The 17,197-nt window shown below is 48.6% G+C and overlaps 1 protein-coding gene across 1 annotated transcript in view; it reads left to right on the top strand.

The window, feature by feature from the left end:
- Positions 1-14,488: 14,488 nt before the first annotated feature.
- MYLK2 (myosin light chain kinase 2) overlaps positions 14,489-17,197 on the top strand; it is a 13,865-nt gene continuing 11,156 nt past the window's right edge. The window contains exons 1-4 of the mRNA XM_012665764.1: positions 14,489-14,536; positions 14,641-14,740; positions 15,212-15,632; positions 16,464-16,762. Of these exons, the coding sequence (XP_012521218.1) occupies positions 14,689-14,740; positions 15,212-15,632; positions 16,464-16,762 (772 nt within the window). The 5' untranslated portion in view covers positions 14,489-14,536; positions 14,641-14,688. The remainder of the gene's footprint in view (positions 14,537-14,640; positions 14,741-15,211; positions 15,633-16,463; positions 16,763-17,197) is intronic.

The following is a 17,197-nucleotide window of genomic DNA, read 5'->3' as shown; positions in this document are numbered from 1 at the left end:
TTACTTGAACTTATTTTATTTTTTTTTTTTTTGAGACAGAGTCTCACTCTGTTGCCCGGGCTAGAGTGCCGTGGCGTCATCCTAGCTCACAGCAACCTCAAACTCCTGGGCTCAAGCGATCCTCCTGCCTCAGCCTCCCGAGTAGCTGGGACTACAGGCATGCACCACCATGCTTGGCTTATTTTTTCTATATATTTTTAGTTGTCCAATTAATTTCTTTCTAATTTTAGTAGAGACGGGATCTCGCTCTTGCTCAGGCTGGTTTCGAACTCCTGAGCTCAAACAATCCGCCCGCCTCGGCCTCCCAGAGAGCTAGGATTATAGGCGTGAGCCACCGCGCCCAGCCTTGAACTTATGTATAAATTAATAGAGTTGCAGGTCTATAAATTCCTGAAGATAAGAATTATTATAGTCATTTTTGTGTTTCCTGTGGCTGACAAAGAATTGGCTTAGGTCCTTGTTAAATAATATATTTCCTTTTAGACTTCACATTATTTTTGAATATCTGCTCTATCAGTCATCTGTCTACTCCTGTGCCAGGAGATACAAAAGCATCCATGTTCTGCCCAGGCCAGTCCCAGGTATTATATATGACATGAAACTTATTTTATTTTTTTATTCAGTGAGCATTTATGAAGCTGTTATTATTTAATATATACAAGCCATTGTAGATTCAGTAGTAGGTGACAAAGCATAATGTTTCTCACAGTATGATTTTCAGATCCCTGGTCCTGCTGAGCTCCCACAAAGTGATGGAAAATGCATTTCACTTATTCATTTCTTAGAGGTATGTGGTATACAGTTTCATAACCACTTATTTAGTTCATTTAATAAATACTTATTTGGTGCTAATTCTACAGTTGGCTTTCCATATCCGTGGATTCCACATTCATGGATTCAGTCTACCTTGGATGGAAAATATTTGGGGGGAAAAAAAGGATATTTATGTCTGTACTAAATATGTACATGCTTTTTTTCTTGTCATTATTCCCTAAACAATACAACATAATAACTATTTACATAGCATTTACACTGTATTAGGTATTATAAGTAATCTAGAGATGATTTACAGTATACGGGAGGATGTGCATAGGGTATATATAAATACTACAACATTTTATATAAGGGACTTGAGTATCCACAGATTTTGATAGCTGGATGTGGGGGGATTCTGGAACCAATCCTTCGTGGACATTGAAGAATGACAATATACCTTGACACTGTTCTTGTCTATGGGATTACAGCAATGAGCAGCAAAGATTTTGCTTTCTTGGAACTTATATTTTAGTAGGGGAGGTAGACAATAAGCCTTCTGTCAGGTGATAAGTGTTGCCCTGACTGTTGTGTGGAGAACAGACAGGTGGGTTGGAAGCATGTGAGATTGTAATTGGGAAGGTAAAGAGGTTCTTGGTTGTTGTACAGGTGAGAGCTGATAGTGGCTTGGGCTAGGGTGGTAGCAGTGGATGTCATGAAAAATGGTTGGATTTTGAAGGTATTTTGAAGTCATAACTGACAAGACTTGCTAACAGATTGGAGGTGGAGAGTGAGAGAAGGAGAGTTATGGAGGGCACCCAAGTATCAGCCACAGAGACAGGTCCATCCCTTGTACTGTGAGAAATCCAGTTCTACCCTGGTCTTTTTATTTCTTGTGGGTTCATAGGGCTTTCATTTTTTTCTGGTCACTTCTTGCTCTGGCTTTTTCACTTCTGCTCTTCTCTTGATCCCTTCTCTGTGTCTGTCCTGTGTAGCTTTTCTTTCTACTGGTATCAGCAGTCCTCCTCTAACAGTTCACTCATTCATACATTCCCATCTGGTATCATTTTTTCATATAGCTTGTCTGTTTTTTGTTTGTGGTTGTTTCAAGCAGGAGAATAAATCTGGCCCCATGTTGAGGGTTTTAGAAAGAGTGTTATTGAGAATTATGGACTTAAGGGATCCTTCCACCCCATTTGCTCCATTCTGGGTTATCCCCCCACACACACCCGTCAGTGGTAATATGGGACAGTCTTAGAGGCAGCAGCGAGAAGTTACATTACTTCAGAGCAAATGGCTTAACATTGAGATGTAAACATCCAGCTTGCCTCCCAGAATTACTCAGTTTCTCGGTGGCTATTTCTCCACAGCACTGTCTCATGTCCAGTATCGAGTCCTGTCTCTCTGGATCATCTAACACCATGTTCCCCAGAAACTCAAACTTTCCTCTTTCATTGTACAGAGAAATTCAGGATTTTTAAAAAAATCCTTTCAGGTCATGTCCTAGAAGGAACTTCATCTTTCCACATTCAGAGGTCCCTCAGGAATTTTCCTAAATAAAGAACATGTCCTGAGATAAGAATTTACTGAATTCTAAGAAATTTGGCTGCTACTCTTGGCTTGGCAGTTTTGCAAAGCTCCTAACATGTATGCAAGTGCATATTGTCAAAATTCCCACAATTTCTGGGAAGGATGCTTTGTTTTCAGTGCATTTTTAAGTTGGTCATGGTTTCTCGTTGCTAAGACGCTTGCACTAATTAATATACTTATAAGATTATTGTTCACTCTTATTTTGGTTGATTGTTTCATCCTTGTGTAATTGCTTGGTTGCATTTTGGTTGCTGCTTTATTCCTTGTTGGTTCTTTTTCTGTTTTGTCCCTGGAAAATGGAGCCAGAGTGGTGGGCAGATTGCAGTTGCAGTCGCTCCAACATTCAACAGAGATGAGACCTGGACACACATAATTGTAACACAAGACGGGATGTGATTTAGTAACATGAGACAGAGTGCTATGGGAGCTTAGGCATTCTTGTTGGAAGTGAGGTTGCACTTTGTAAAGACTTCTTTTCTTCTTTTTTTAAAGCAAAAATTGCAAAAGTAGTACTACCTTTTGGAAACTATTAAAACAATACAGACTGTATAAAATGAAACATGAACTTCTCCTTCCTCTACTCCCATTTCCTAAGAGTAATTATGGTTCACAATTGAATATTCTTACAGGATGTTTTCTTTGAGCATACACATTTATAGAGCATTTTTCTTTTCTTTTCTTTTCTTTTTATAACAAGATTGTAGCATTCTGCATTTTTAAAAAATTTTAGTTTGTTCTTTGAAAGGTTATACATTCATATGGTTCAAAATTCAAAAGATACAAAGGTAAAGTCGTCTTCCCACCTTTTTCTCCCAACTGCTCAGTTCCCCTCCCCAGAGATAGGCTGCCAGTTTCTTGTGTTCCCTTATGGAGATGTTTTCTGCGTACACATATTCCTACCTCCCCCCCTCCTTTTTTTTTTTTTTTTAACACGAATAGTATCATACTCTATACTTTGTCCCTGGAAAGTGGAGCCAGAGTTCTTGTTCTTTTCATGTGTTGGGCATTTGAATGATGTAGTTTAGGTGCTACCCCGGGCATGTCCTGGCTTCCTTCCTGACTGAAGTATGAAACCTTTTATGAGAATCTAGTGACACAGAGACAGACCTCTGCAAGATGTCCTGAGCTTGTGACCTGAGGTCCCAAGGACTCAAGAGCAGGTTGGCAACTCCTGGCCCTTATCTCCTCCTGGCTTAGTTGAGCTTTGGAGGCTTGCTTATTGGCTGGAGTATCTGGTTGGACCTGTGTATCTGTTGGATCAATCTTGATGTTGCTTCCTTTTTAGTTCTCTTGAAGAAGACCATCCACCTGAATCTTGTCTGCTGGGAAAGTTCCTCATTGCTGAGAGTAGCAGTTAAAAAAGCTGTTAGCCACGTGGCTGGGCTCCTATTTCTGCACAGGCAGGCTGAGTTACAGCTTGGTGGTGTGGATCCAGGTAGGAATTGGTCAACATTTTGAATCCTGAGCTGCTATCTGCCTTGCAGCCTGCTGGGATGCTCAGTTTAGACCACATATAAAGTTTCCTGGATACAGGACAAACCCCAGGCCTATGGACAGAACAGGAAGGTTAAAGTGTGTGGTACTTTGAGCAGTGACGAAGGCGTAACCAGGGAGCCAACATGTTTGCTCCAAGGCCAAGAATTCCAGGACAATTTGTTATCCAGCTGAAGCCAGTGTAGTTGCTACAAAAAAGCCCGAGGACAAAAACATTCGTTTTCCTTGTTTCCTTTGTCTTCTTGCACACCCACTCTATTTTCTAGTGCTGTAGTAAAGGTTTCTGACATTGGAAATGTCTGATGGTTTGTGTTATTCTTTTTCTTGTAAAAAAAAAAAAAAAAAAAGCCTGGGCTCAGGCCAAACCCTGGCTTTTATGTGCTAAAAGTATCAGCTTCCTGAAATGGCTTCACAAATGCTGACATTTCACTTGGAGAAACCATACTTGGAAGGTGAGGGGTAAAAGCCTTCAGGAAATTCTAGGTTTTGTCATGAAAGAATGACTTCACCAGACTAAGCCTGGCATGAAGGCATCAGTTGCCCTTCTCCCCTTAAAAAAATAAGTTTTTTTGGCCAGAGAAGAAATAAAACCCTGGCCTGTCAGATGTGAAGAGACCCACGCAGTAAGGGACTGGTATCCCAGAACATCGCATAAAGGCAGGTGCACAAATGTGCGAAGACTGGTATCCAAGTGCTGTTGCCCAGCTCGTTTTGGCACTGATGGTATTCTCAGATCTCCTTTTAGGAGCAAGGGTGGGAGAAGTTTTCAGTGGGTCAAGATACTATTAATAAATAGTCAGTGGTCGTAACTTGTAGTGTGAAAAGCAGTTTGGGGCAGCCTATTTCAGCTTGCTCGGTGGTAGGGAGAGAAGGCTCTAGCCTCGTGCTGACTCACCTCCCTCATAGGCATTCGTGCACACTGTCACACAGTTGAGTGATTCTTCTTGTGTAAAACTTGCATCTGTTTTTATGCATAGTAGAGCTTTTCTGTGTATATACTTTTTGTATTCTGCTTTTTTCACTTAGCATAATAGTAACTCAAATATTCTTCCTGTGTTATTGTGTACTTTGTAAATAACAATTTTAACAGCAGGATACTATCCCATTTTTCTGAGTTTGCTTCTCCACATTGAAAATGCTTGTTTTGCAAAGGATTTTTCTGGATTCTATTTATAGGACAGAATTGTCTGTATTTGCTTTCCCCTTACGTATTATGTCTGTCTCTAAACTTTGAGTGATTGTTTTCAAAACACTTACCAGTCAAATGTGTGTAATTAAAATAGAAGCTCAGAGGACATAGAAGCCCCTCTCAAAAGCACAGTTAGTGACATTATTCTGGCAAACATGTTTGCTAAATGGAAAGCTCCTTTTGGCTGATGTGATGTCAGTGTTACTGGCACTTAGCAAAGCCTTTCTGGAGATAATTCTAGTTATGTTAAAGTCTTCGGTCTCTACAGTTTCAAACAGATGTACACAATGGAGTTGTCTCTAGGCCTTCAGATCATATTGGAAAGGAGAAAGCTCTTTGTCTTTCTTAACTCTGGCAGGGGCTGTGATGTGTCTTTGGGGAAGAGTGGCGGTGATTATAACCTCCCCTCTGTCGGTGACACACTGGGTGGCCTTTAACAAGTTATTCTCCTTTTCTGGGCCCCGGTTTCCATCTCTATCAAACGCAATTGAGCCAGAACAATTAATAAGGCTCCTTTCGGCTTAACTATTTTCAGATATTTTTCTAGGCAATTTTTTTAAGCCACATTGAAGCCTACTTTTGTATTTTTATGTCTTCTATAGCCAGCTGCTCAATCACTACAAGAGGGCACCTCTAGCAAGCTCTCCTGTCCCTGGATTTCCATGTGTACTTCAATGAAGTATGTTGGAGAACAGCGTGCTATCTTGTTGAGGACTTTCCAAGGGTTGTTCTGGAAGCGGAAATCTAGCCCAGATCACTCCAGGGGACTAATCCCTGAAAAATGTTGTCCTCTGACATGCACACATATTTTCTGATGTTTCTCTTGACCTTGGAACTGGTTAAAGACTGCACAGAATGTTCAATGAATTCTTACTACTGCAAAGAAGGCCTTTCCATCCAAGATGCGATTTTTTTTTTCCCCAAGATTGAGATTATGTGGGAAGTAGATTATTTGTCTCCTTCTATTGGAGGAAGTTTAAGGACGTCACAGTAAAACGGGTATCTTGCCTTGCTCCTTTTCTATTTCTCTCCTCCACAATTCATTTTTTTATAGTATTCATGGTCAAGGAGACCTGGATTGTTTTTGGATAATCAGCACAGGGTTCAGGAGGAACACAGAATTAGTCAGTGGAATAAACCTTTGATTAGGAATTGGGAGAGCTGCTTCTGGCTTTGTGACCTTGAGCATGTCATTTGAATTCTCTGGGCCTCAGTCTACTCATAGAAGTTAGAATGATGTTTCTAGAAAGGACCCTTCCTCCAGCTCAGTGGAAGAGAATCTGCCCTCAGCTTAAAAATGACCCAAAGGCACCCTGGGCAGCAGTGGCGACTCAGTGTGACCATGCTTGAGTCACATATTCAGTATTGTCAGTGGGCGTGTGACACCAGGGGCTGCCAGAAGCCCCCGCTATATACCCACATCTAACAACCTGACAACCTGACAGGACGGATCAGAGCTTGTAATTAACAGCTAGCCAAGAGGAGCAGGGAGACTTCTCTGCAGGGAGGAGGCCCATGCGAGTTTGTGCAAACAAGAGGAGAGGGATGGATTTGAGTGGAACCTTAGAAATCTCATTTCCACTAGCTGGAGGTTGATGTCTACACTGAAGGCTCACTGAGTTTAGGATGGCCTCCTCTTTGGGTTTTTCTTACTATTTGTGCATTAGCCTTTTTCTCTCTCTTTTGGTAGTTTGTTGCTGCCTGAACAGAAAATACTGTAGGAAGCAACACAGAGCAAGCAGTCAGATGGGAGTTGGGACGGGCTGCCAGGATTAACCCCCTTCACTAAATGGTTTAACTTTTTGTTCTATCTCCTTGCAACATTGGCTGCACTGATAATTGGATCTGAGTGTTTCTGTGTTCTCTACACACACATACCAAAACACTGCTCTTGCCTCCTACCCAGAGGGCTCATGTAAATGAGTAGGAAATGGAAGCTCAGCATCTTGGGCTGTGGGACTTTTATGTTCAAGGGCAGTGGTCCTCAGAGTGTGGTCTGTGGGCCAACAGCATCTGCATCACCCAGGACTAGAAATGCAAATTCTCTGCCCTAGCTTTGGACCTACTGAGTCAAACCCTCTGGGTGTGGGGCCCAGCAACGTGTATTTGAACCAGTGCTCAGGAGACAGCGATGCCCCCGTGTGAGGATCACTGTGCCAGGGAGGCACCTACAAATCCTGAGAGACAACGGCTCTCCCAACTCGGGTCCCCACGGGCCAGGGAACCAGCAGCCGCTCTCTTCTACGACCTCTGTGCCCAGGCCAATCAAAGGCCCATCTGAGGGTGAGAGCGAGTTCCTCTCCTCCATGGCTCCCTGGGGAGTCACCTTTGTGCAGTCTGCGGATGTTACACAGGAGAGCTGCAGAGTTTGTTGAGTAGATGCTTCTCTCCTTAGCCAAGACTCCATTCCCAGAAGGAAGACGGAGGGAAGAATGCTCTTCCATATGTTCTTCCATATGACAGATGAGGAAACTGAGGCTTGGAATTTAAGTTACTTCCCCAAAGTCACGCTGCTAATAAGTGGCAGGGTCAGAATTTGGACCCAGGTCTGTCTGCCCTCAATTGCCCTTTGTAGCACTCCAGCTTACATCCCTTGAGCAGAGCTAGCTCCAGGGGATCAGCATTCTCAGGAACTCCAGGACGATAGGGCCTGGCCCTTTTTGGATTTGAGCTGGAGCCCTCACTGAACTCTTGACCTTGCTGTGGGAACCTCCAGCTAAGCTTCCCAGACGCTGGGAGGCAGGTCCTCTCTCCTCGCTCTCACCCTGTCAGCACAGGCATCTCGGCCTGGGCTAGATCCCGTCAGGGATGTGGCAGCTGCCAGTCACTTAAGTCACAAGCCTCAGCAGGCCTGAATGATCGCCAAGGTGGTCAAGGTGCCAAGCAGACTGCAGCGGGACTGCAACCATGCCTTGCCCCTACCCACTCCTCATCCTTTATTTGGATGTCCCTCACCACCCCGGGCAGGGCCCTCTTCTCCTGGCAGCTGCTCAGAGCTTGCCATGCACCCCCTGGTACTTATGGTAACCCAGTTTAGCAAATGGACCTGGAGTTTTATAAATAGCACAATGGCAGACTGGTAAGCTGTCCTGTGCAACAGGATAGAACATGCATTCCCTCTTTCTTGAGCCATTTCCTGGAATCACATGATGGGAGTGACTTCTAGTGCAGATAGAGTTGAATTACTCAACTCCTGGGTCTATGCTCTGCACTCAGTCTGTCTTCTACAATTTGATGCATCTGTGTTTGTCTCCCGCTGCCCCTGCCTTCATGTGTTGGTGCTTCCAAGTCTGCTCCTGGGACGTTTCCTTTTCTTGGAACAGCTGCACCAGCCTGGGGTACCCTCCTGCTACTTGATCCTATAGGGAGGTGTCCCGTGGCTGTGGGCAATTTTCAGATGACCTTGTTCCTCTGACGTCATTAGATAGCTATTTTTGGCTTTGCTGTTTATGCTGCAGAAGTCGGGCTGGGATAGGAGAGGAGACATGAAGGAGGGGCTGGTCTTGGTTTCCCATTGTCCCAGGCCCTACCAAAATAGGGGCATTTATTCTTCAACATTTACAGAGAGCCGACTGAATGTCAGGCTCTGGGGCAACCAAACTGATGACCCAGTCCAAGTATTACTCATGAATTTATTTTCCAGTGGGCATTACTTTGTGGTATGGAGTAGTAATTAAGTGTGAGGGCTCTGGAGCCAGTTTGGGTTTAAATTCTGGCCTGTCATTTACTGCCTGTGAAACTCCTCTGTCCCTCACCCGGTTTTCTCTTGGAAATGGGAGTGATTACGGTTATCTACCTTGTAAGGTTGCTTTGAGGATTAAAGGAGTTAATATCTGTGTCTGTCACGTGGCAAATACAAATAAGTGTTAGCGGCTAATACTATTAAGTGTGACAGCACCACTTAGTGTACTAGGCACTTGGGATACAGAGTCGAGTGTGGCATGGTCCCTGTCTGTTCTGTGCTGGCATCTGGACTCTCGGAGTCTCAGATGTTGGGACGGTGCTCACAGTCGACACAAGTCAGAAGGAAAACCTGCCGTGTGCACCACTTCATCCTAACCTGTGGGGGTGTTCAAGGGATACAGAAGATGGAGTTCCTGTCCTGGGAAAACCTCAGAGCTATGGCTCTCAACCCTGACTGCACGCCGGAATCTTCTGGGGCGATTTAATAAATAACAACATTCTGGAGGCCGAGGGCAGGGGATTGTTTGAGCTCCGGAGTTCAAGACTAGCCTGAGCAAGAGTGAGACCCCGTCTCTACCAAAAAGAAAGAAAGAAAGAAAGAAAAAAAAAACCCAGCCGGGTGTGGCGGCGAGCGCCTGTAGTCCTAGCTATCCGGGAGGCTGAGGCAGGAGGATTGCTTGAGTCCAGGAGTTGGAGATTGCTGTGAGCTACAATGACGCCACTACACTCTACCCAGGGCGACAGAGTGAGACTCTGTCTCAACAAAAACAAACAAGGCAACTGAGCACCCCTTCTCACAACCTCCCACCGCTTCATAAAAAAATATAAAAAACCAATTTTTAAAAAATTCAAAAATAAATTAATTATAAATAAATAAATACCAACACCTGGGCCCCACCTCCAAATGTTCAGATTTAATTGGTCTAAGCTCAGGAGTGGCTCAAACTTCAGGGGTTGTGAAAACTCTCCAGGTGGTCCGGCGTGCATCAGGGTTGACAGGTGTGGCCCCCGTCTATAGGCACACGTGTCCTTGAAGCTCTCCACTGACGGTGCCAGTGTGACTCCCGGGACAGTGCCCTAAAGCTGGTGCTCTTCCAAAGCTCTTGGAATGCTTTCCAGTGAGCTGGAGCTCTGACTTGGCGGCTCTCCAGCTTGGGTGTGCATGAAAAATCACCTGAAATGCTGGTTTATAGAGACATTCCTGGGGCCTCATTCCAAAAAAGCTTCATTGGAAACAAACTCACTGGGGCTCAGGCACAGAGCGAAGCCCTGCAGTAGCTGAATTGTGAGTTCTCTGAGGCCCTGAGCCATCCCCTATGACCTCAGCCCCAAAGACTCTGCTTCTGAAAGCCCACAGTGTTTTATATTTCATTAGAGCTCTTATCATTTTCTGCCCTTATTTGAAGAAATCTGTGTCCATGTTGATATATTTTGAATTATTGATTAAACCGGTAAGAGTTACAAAGGGTCATTTCAGAAAAAATTGGAAAATCCAGGCGAAGAATAAAAATAATCTCCATTCCCACACCTCTTAATATGTCCATTTAATGTCCCTCCAGTCATCTCTGTAAATATTTTGAACAAAAAGGAGCCCACCCCATGGATGATTTTTGCAATCTTTTTTTACCTACAATGCCATACGTGGTGATTCCATAGCTTTCCCCCAGCTTCATCTCTGTGTCCCCAAAGTGACCAGTTTAATCTTTGCCACAGAATAGAGCACTCAGTAAATAATCTTAGCAATAAATTCTGCAGTTTTATTGCTGGGATGACAGTGTGTTGACTCGGTTTCCAGAGAAATCAATGTCTAGTTTGCTACACAGAATGCCCACAGATCTCCGCTGACCACCGTGCCTGGAAGGGCAGGGTCTGCTGTGAGGACAGCAACCTCACCTAGGGCTTTTCCAGAGGCCCGAGAGGTACTGCCAAGGCTCTGGGCTCAGGGGTCCAAGGAGGGAGAGGGCGAGAGAAAACAACCTGCTAACGACAGCCCTGAGTGGCTCCCAAATCAGGAACAGAGGGAAAGTTGTAAGGGGAGTTGGCTGCTGTCTTTGGAGTCAGAAAGGTGGTTGCTCAACTCCTTGGATTTTCCATCACAGCAGAGCAGGGAAAGGGTCAGTCTGGGCATGTCTCCTCTGAGCAGGTCCTTTTAAAGCCTCTTGGCTGGGCTGATTCCCTCTCCAGAGCCAAGGAAGCAGTGCCTGGGTAGAGTTAACCCCTTCGCTTCCAACAAATTCTCCCAGACGGAGGTGAGCCCGGAGGCCTAGGCCGCTGGAAGGCAGAGCTACTCAGGGCAAGAGGCCTAAGGAGCCGTGAATTCTGGCTGGAGAAACCTTCCCTCTTGGCCTTGTTAAATCCAACAGGCATAATTGCATCCTGCTGACCTTAATTCCCCTGGCAAGTTTAATTGGTCCTGGCATTGCCCCACTTCCTGCTCTGCCCCTGTAGAGGCAAAGAGGGTGTCTGCACAGCTGGTGCAGGGCGGGGAAGCCCCTTCTTCCTCAAGGGTGGGCAGGGGCTCCGGCAGCCCCTAGGTGGGTGGAGGGTTTCCCCGTGCCCCACCCTGTGCCTCCAAGGGAGCGCTGAGAAGCTTGGGGACTCCCAGGGAGCAGCTGGCTGGAGCAGACATCCCATGGATCCGGAGCCAGGCCAGCCTGTCTTCCCAAGGGGGAGGCACTGCAGGGGAGCTGGCAGGGACAGCTGAGCCCTCTACCTGGGGTGTCTACAACATTATTGAGCCCCCACAGTGCTGCAGGTGCTGTGCCAAGCACCCCACATACATGTGCTGGCTACGTGCTCCCAGCCACCCTGTGAGAGGGGGCAACGGGGCAGAGTGGTTCTGAGCCAAGCCTTGGGTTAGTTAGATGGGTCCGATCCTAACTCTGTGACTTTGCCCTGTGTCTCAGTTTTCCTGTCACATCTATGAAATGGGAATGAAATAGGCGGAATTTATCCAGCACTTGCTATGCACGTCTATACTGTTCTAAGTGCTTACATACCCCCTGCAGTGAGACAGGTGCTCTTCTTAGAGAAGAGGAAATGAGAGAAGGCATCGGGCCGTGCTCACAGCTATTGGTGGCAGAGCCTCACTGACAGATCTCCTAATCGTTACGTGGTAGGGGTGTTGTGAGGTTTGGAGGAAGGACACTCATGAAGTCGTTTATCCCAGGACCTGGTCCATTTCAGTAAAAGTTCAATAAATGTTGTTATTACTTGGGAATCATAACATAACAAAAGTAGCAAATAATGCCCTGTAAGTTGTCCCAATCTGGGATATGGTCTCATCAGGAGGTGGCTCTACATTTGAATCTGGGTAGTTTAAAGCTACTCACTAGCCATGTGACTTTGGGGACAGTAACTAACCCTGTCTGAGCATCAGCTTCCACACCTTTAAAATGGTCCAACACTTGCCCCTAGAGTCCCTTGTGAGGATCCCATGAGCTGGATCTTTGGCATAGTCCTGGGCCTTAGTGGACACCCAATAAAATGATCGGTATTGCTAACCACGATAATGACCCGGGGAGGTCAGCAAGGGCCATCGTGGCGAAGTAATCCCCCAAGCCCCAATCCAGAGCCTTACTAGTTACTCAGTCGTTTACTCATCAAACACTGATTGGCAAGGACACTCTGTGCTGGGGACGCACATGGGCGTCATCCAGGCCCAGCTGAGAAGGGCCCCAAGACAGTGGCAGCCCATGGTCAGCCTGGGGCACTAACGGAGGCTGGGGTTGGGCGGCAAACTTTCAAACTACACTAGAACCTGCTGTGGGGACCACCGGATGGAGGGCCAGGAGATCCGAGTGCTAGGCATGGACGGGAAGCATTTCGACCTTAGCGCACCGCAAGGTCCACGAAGGACTTACCCAGCAGGGAGACATGGGCAAGGCACAGGCTGGGAGATTCTAGGGAAGAAAGAGGACTCTGGACTTTGAAGGACACTCCAGGCTCAACGTCCTTCCTTGTTGAGTGGCTTTGGGCAAACTACTCCTTCCTGTAACTCTCCCCATCCTCATCCAGAAAATGGGATGAACGCTCCTCACAGAGTTATTACCAAGATGATGCTTAAAGGCAAGACAGATAAAGCTAATAGCAGGCACTCCGTACGTGGGAGCTCCCTTCCTTAGGAGAACCTGGGTTCAGATCTCAGCTCAGCCCCTTACGAGCTGTGTGTCCTTGGGTAAGTTCCTTAACCTCTCCATGGCCATTTATGAAGACCATGTGAGCGGATTTAACGTAGGTCGAGGCCTACCACGTGGCCAGTGCTACACAGGCATTCGCTGTTATTTTTGCTTCCTAGAAGAGGCAGGCTGTCAACTGGACCTTGAAGAAGAGGAATAGAGGGGAGGAGGGCCAGGTCTGGAGGCAGGCAGAGCAAAGGTGGTCAGGATTGGGGAAGGACCCCCAACTTTGGTTTTTGCTAGCTTGTATCCTGAACTCTTGATATTTGCTCACTTAAAAAATTTCACTCATTTTGAATAGTTCACATAATTCATGGTTCAAATAGAAAAGTAAAAGGGTGTGCAGGGATGACTCCTTCCCACCCTGGCCCCCAGTTTCTTGCTTATCCTGCCGAAGAAATTCTTACGTGTATGCAGTAAAAGATCTGTATTATTTCCCCCTTTTGCACAAGTGATAGCACACTCCACATGCCATTCTGCACCTTGCTTTTTTCCCCCTACTTTGGAAGTTGCTTAATATCAGTTCATTAACAGCTTCCTCAATCTTTTTTTGCTACCTATTTTAGCTACCGTTTAGCTACCTGTTTCCCCATCGCTGGGAGGTGCTGCGTTCTCCCTCCTCTCTCTCATCTGAGAGCGGTGGTTGTTTTCGCACTTGACAGTGAGAGGAGCTGAGGCTGTGGGGGGAGTGGATGGTTTGCCGCATCAGGACCTGAACCCAGGTGCCAACTCCGCAGCTTCTTCCCGGGCGCTGGGCTCTGGCTGGTTCTCAGGGGCCCCCAGAGAAAGGCTCTGGGCAGACAGACGCTGGGCGACGGATCATAGCTCTTCCCGTCGCATCTCATCTTGAACACCTCGGGCGGGAGTGCCCCTCGGGTCACCACTGTAGTGGGCGATCCTACCCCTACGAACACCCCTGCCTCCAGGTGGGCCTGGGAGAGAACTGGTCAGCTCGGGGAGGGGCGCAGGGCGCTGTCCATCTCCCACCGCCACTCGGGGCAGCCTCCATCTCCCCAGGAGCCCAAGGAAAAGCCATTTTCAAAAGAAAAAGCTTTGAGGCCCACAGACATGTACAGCAAGTGCCCCTGCGACCATTTCTCCCCCAAAGACAACCAAAATCGGTCTGGACGCCAGGGGCACGGAGCTGGGCATGGGGTCGGGTGGTCATCCCTGGGCCTCCTGTGGCCCTACCCAGGTTCTGGAGAGCCCAGGAGATGTGGCACGCAGGTGGCAGAGCCAGGGCCCAGCCTGGGCACAGTTTTGCCCTTCAGCCCTGGCTCAGAGCCCCTCTCTGTCCAGGCCCCCTCTCTGATGAATACTGGGCAAGGCCTGGGAAAAGGGCTGCTCCCCCAGGGCTCCAGGGGCCCCCTCCCTGTGCTCTTCCTGCTTATTCCAACACCATTCTCCCCCCCGTTGGGCCATGGGAAGAATGCCGTGTCCTCTGAACGGGGGCCAAGAGTGACAGGTGGTGGCAGTCCGAGCTGCATGGCCCCTGGTGTAAGAGATCCTCTCCTCCGTCCCCGCCTCCACTGCCCGCGCCCCTGCCTCCGCCTCTGCCCACCCGGCCCAGTCCCTTACAACTGCCCCAGGACTGCTCCTGAGCAGCCGCTGTGAGACAGACGGCCACCGGGCTGTCCCTCTGCTCCAGGTACCTCTCTCCCCTCCACCAGCTGGGCTTGGCCTCCTCTCTCACCACAGCCAGATGAGAGGAGGACTCTGACAGCCCGACACACCCCACTCTTCTTTCTGCAGCTAGAAAGACTTGAGTTAGACGAGCAGAAGTACACACCTCCCTACCTCATGGCAACAGAAAATGGAGCAGCGGAGCTGGGAAGCCAGAACCCGACAGCAGGTGCCAAGCTGGGGCAGGAGGTGGAGGGAGGAGCTTGGGGAGGGGTGTTTGAATCCAGGGTTGGGCAGGTTCCTCAGTGGGAATTCTGTGCCTGAGGCTTCTTTGCATGGTGCATGGGGACCCAGAAATCAGCAGAATCTCTGGCTGGGTTGTGCTGGGTCCGGGGCCTGTATGAAGCCCTCTCCAGGGAAGATGTGAAGCCTCCATGGATGGCTGCTGGGGATGCGCCTACACTCTCTGGGCAGGGGACAGCGGGGGCCGTCCAGCCCACCCAAAGGGCCAGAAGCCCCTCACAGAGGGCTTCCAAGGTCCTGGTAGCCCACCTCTAGGGCCCATCAAGTGGCCCCAGAGGCTCAGTGGGACAAGCATTTGCAAGCTGTTGCCTGGGTGGGGACCTGGGCCCGGAGCTGTCTGGAGAGAGAGTGGGGGGCGGCTGGATCCTGATGGGTGACTGACTCACCTCCTTTGCAGACAAGACACCTAAAGATGCCGCAGACAAAGGACCCTCGGCTGCAGAGAAAGACCCTGGCCCCCCAGACCCAAAGAAAGATCCTGATCCATCCACCCTGAAGAAAGATGCCAAAGCCCCTGCCCCAGAGAAAGGGGATGGTGCCCTGGTCCAACCCTCAACTAGCAGCCAGAGTCCCCAGGGAGAGGGTGACAGGGGTGGGGGGCCCGCAGAGGGCAGTGCTGGGCAGCCGGCGGCCCTGCCCCAGCAGACTGCGACAGCCGAGGCCAGTGTCAAGAAGCCCAATGCTGAGCGGGGAGCCTCCGGCAGCCAGGACCCTGGAGAGCCCAAGGTGGGCAAAAAGGCAGCAGCGGGCCAGGCCGCGGCCAGGAGGGGCTCACCCGCCTTTCTGCACAGCCCCAGCTGCCCCGCCATCATCACCAGGTGCCTGCCCCTGCCCGGGAGTTGGGGGGTCCTGGGCTCTATCCTCAGGGGTTGCACTTAGTGCCCTGTCTTAGGCATCACCACATTTGGTGCCGGGGAGGGTAGCTCTGACGTTCAGTTCCCTCTGTCCTGGGCATCGGCTCTCCTGCAGAAACCAGGACTTTGCGTTCATTGAGGACCAGAATGTTGGCAGAAGAGACCGTCAAATACCGCCCAAGCTGGCACCCGGGGTCCAGAGTTCCCCTTACTCCATGGGCTGGGGTCTAGCCAAGGGCAGGGCTGAAATGTCAGGCAGAAAGGATAACCCTTCTTCTTAATAAAGTTATTGGTATAATATGAAAAGATGACTAACAACCGGATTGGTGGATCATCACTAATACTTTCACAACCATAATATAGCACCAGTCTTATGATGCAATCGGTTATATTTACCTGAATGCTAATGAGGTCATTCATGATAAATTGTAAGCAGCAATAATAACACTTCCCGTATCCGTTTGATAATTATGTATTAGTATCAATTACATCCCCACAGTTTTTGTGAATCAAGAGCTCCGTAACTCCCTAGTTGAATCCACATGATGATTAACCGTATCAACAATTCTATTAATAGTTACTAATGGACTATTAGTGTGTCGATGGTCAAGATAATGACCGTAGCCATCAAGATCCCTTGGTTTTGTACAAAGTGAATTCGGATGTATTGCCCTGTGCGTTCGGGGCGGGGTTGTGTTCGCCCCGATTGCGGATGAGGCTCTGGGGCACCTAGAGTCGCGCAGGGCTCAGCGCTGTGGCTGCTGAGGGCTTCACCTCTGTGTTCTCACCTTCTAGCTCTGAGAAGCTGCTGGCCAAGAAGCCCCTAAGCGAGGCGTCGGAGCTCACCTTTGAAGGGGTGCCCGTGACCCCCAGCCCCACGGATCCCAGCCCAGCCAAGGCAGGAGGAGGAAAGAACGCCCAGGCAGGGAGCCAGAAGGAAGCAGGAGAGAAAGCCCCGGGCCAGGCTGGCCAGGCTAAGGTGCAAGGGGACACCTCCAGGGGGATCGAGTTCCAGGCTGCTCCCTCAGAGAGACCGGAGGTGGGGCAGGCCCTCTGTCTGACAGCCAGGGAGGAAGACTGCTTCCAGATTTTGGGTAGGCCAGGGGCAGGTGGGGGCTGGTGCTTCCTGGGGTCAGGAGGAGGGGAGGGGGCTTTCAGTCCCAAGTCTCCCAATTCAGAGGGTTGAGCTGCCCTGAGCCATGCCCCTCCCAGGACCATTCACCTAAGTGTTGCACTCTTCCAGAAAGTACTCCCTTTTAAATTTCTTTGTATTAATTTGTAATTTTTTAAAGATGAGGTCTTGCTATGTTGCCCAGGATGGCCTCGAACTCCTGGGCTCAAGTGATCCTCCTGCCTCAGCTTCCAGAGAAGCTGGAACTACAGGCACCTGCCACCGTACCCGGCTTTTTTCTTCTATTTTTAGTAGAAATGGGGTCTCACACTTGCTCAGGGCTCAGGATGGTCTTGAATTCCTGAGCTCAAGAGATCCTCCCACTTTGGCCTCCCAGAGTGCTAGAATTATAGGCGTG

This window comes from Propithecus coquereli, unplaced genomic scaffold (assembly GCF_000956105.1).
Source record: "Propithecus coquereli isolate 6110/MARCELLA unplaced genomic scaffold, Pcoq_1.0 Scaffold122, whole genome shotgun sequence".
Classification (NCBI taxonomy): Eukaryota; Metazoa; Chordata; class Mammalia; order Primates; family Indriidae; genus Propithecus; species Propithecus coquereli.
Note: the sequence above shows the minus strand (reverse complement) of the source record. Positions and strands in the feature narration are given on the sequence as shown.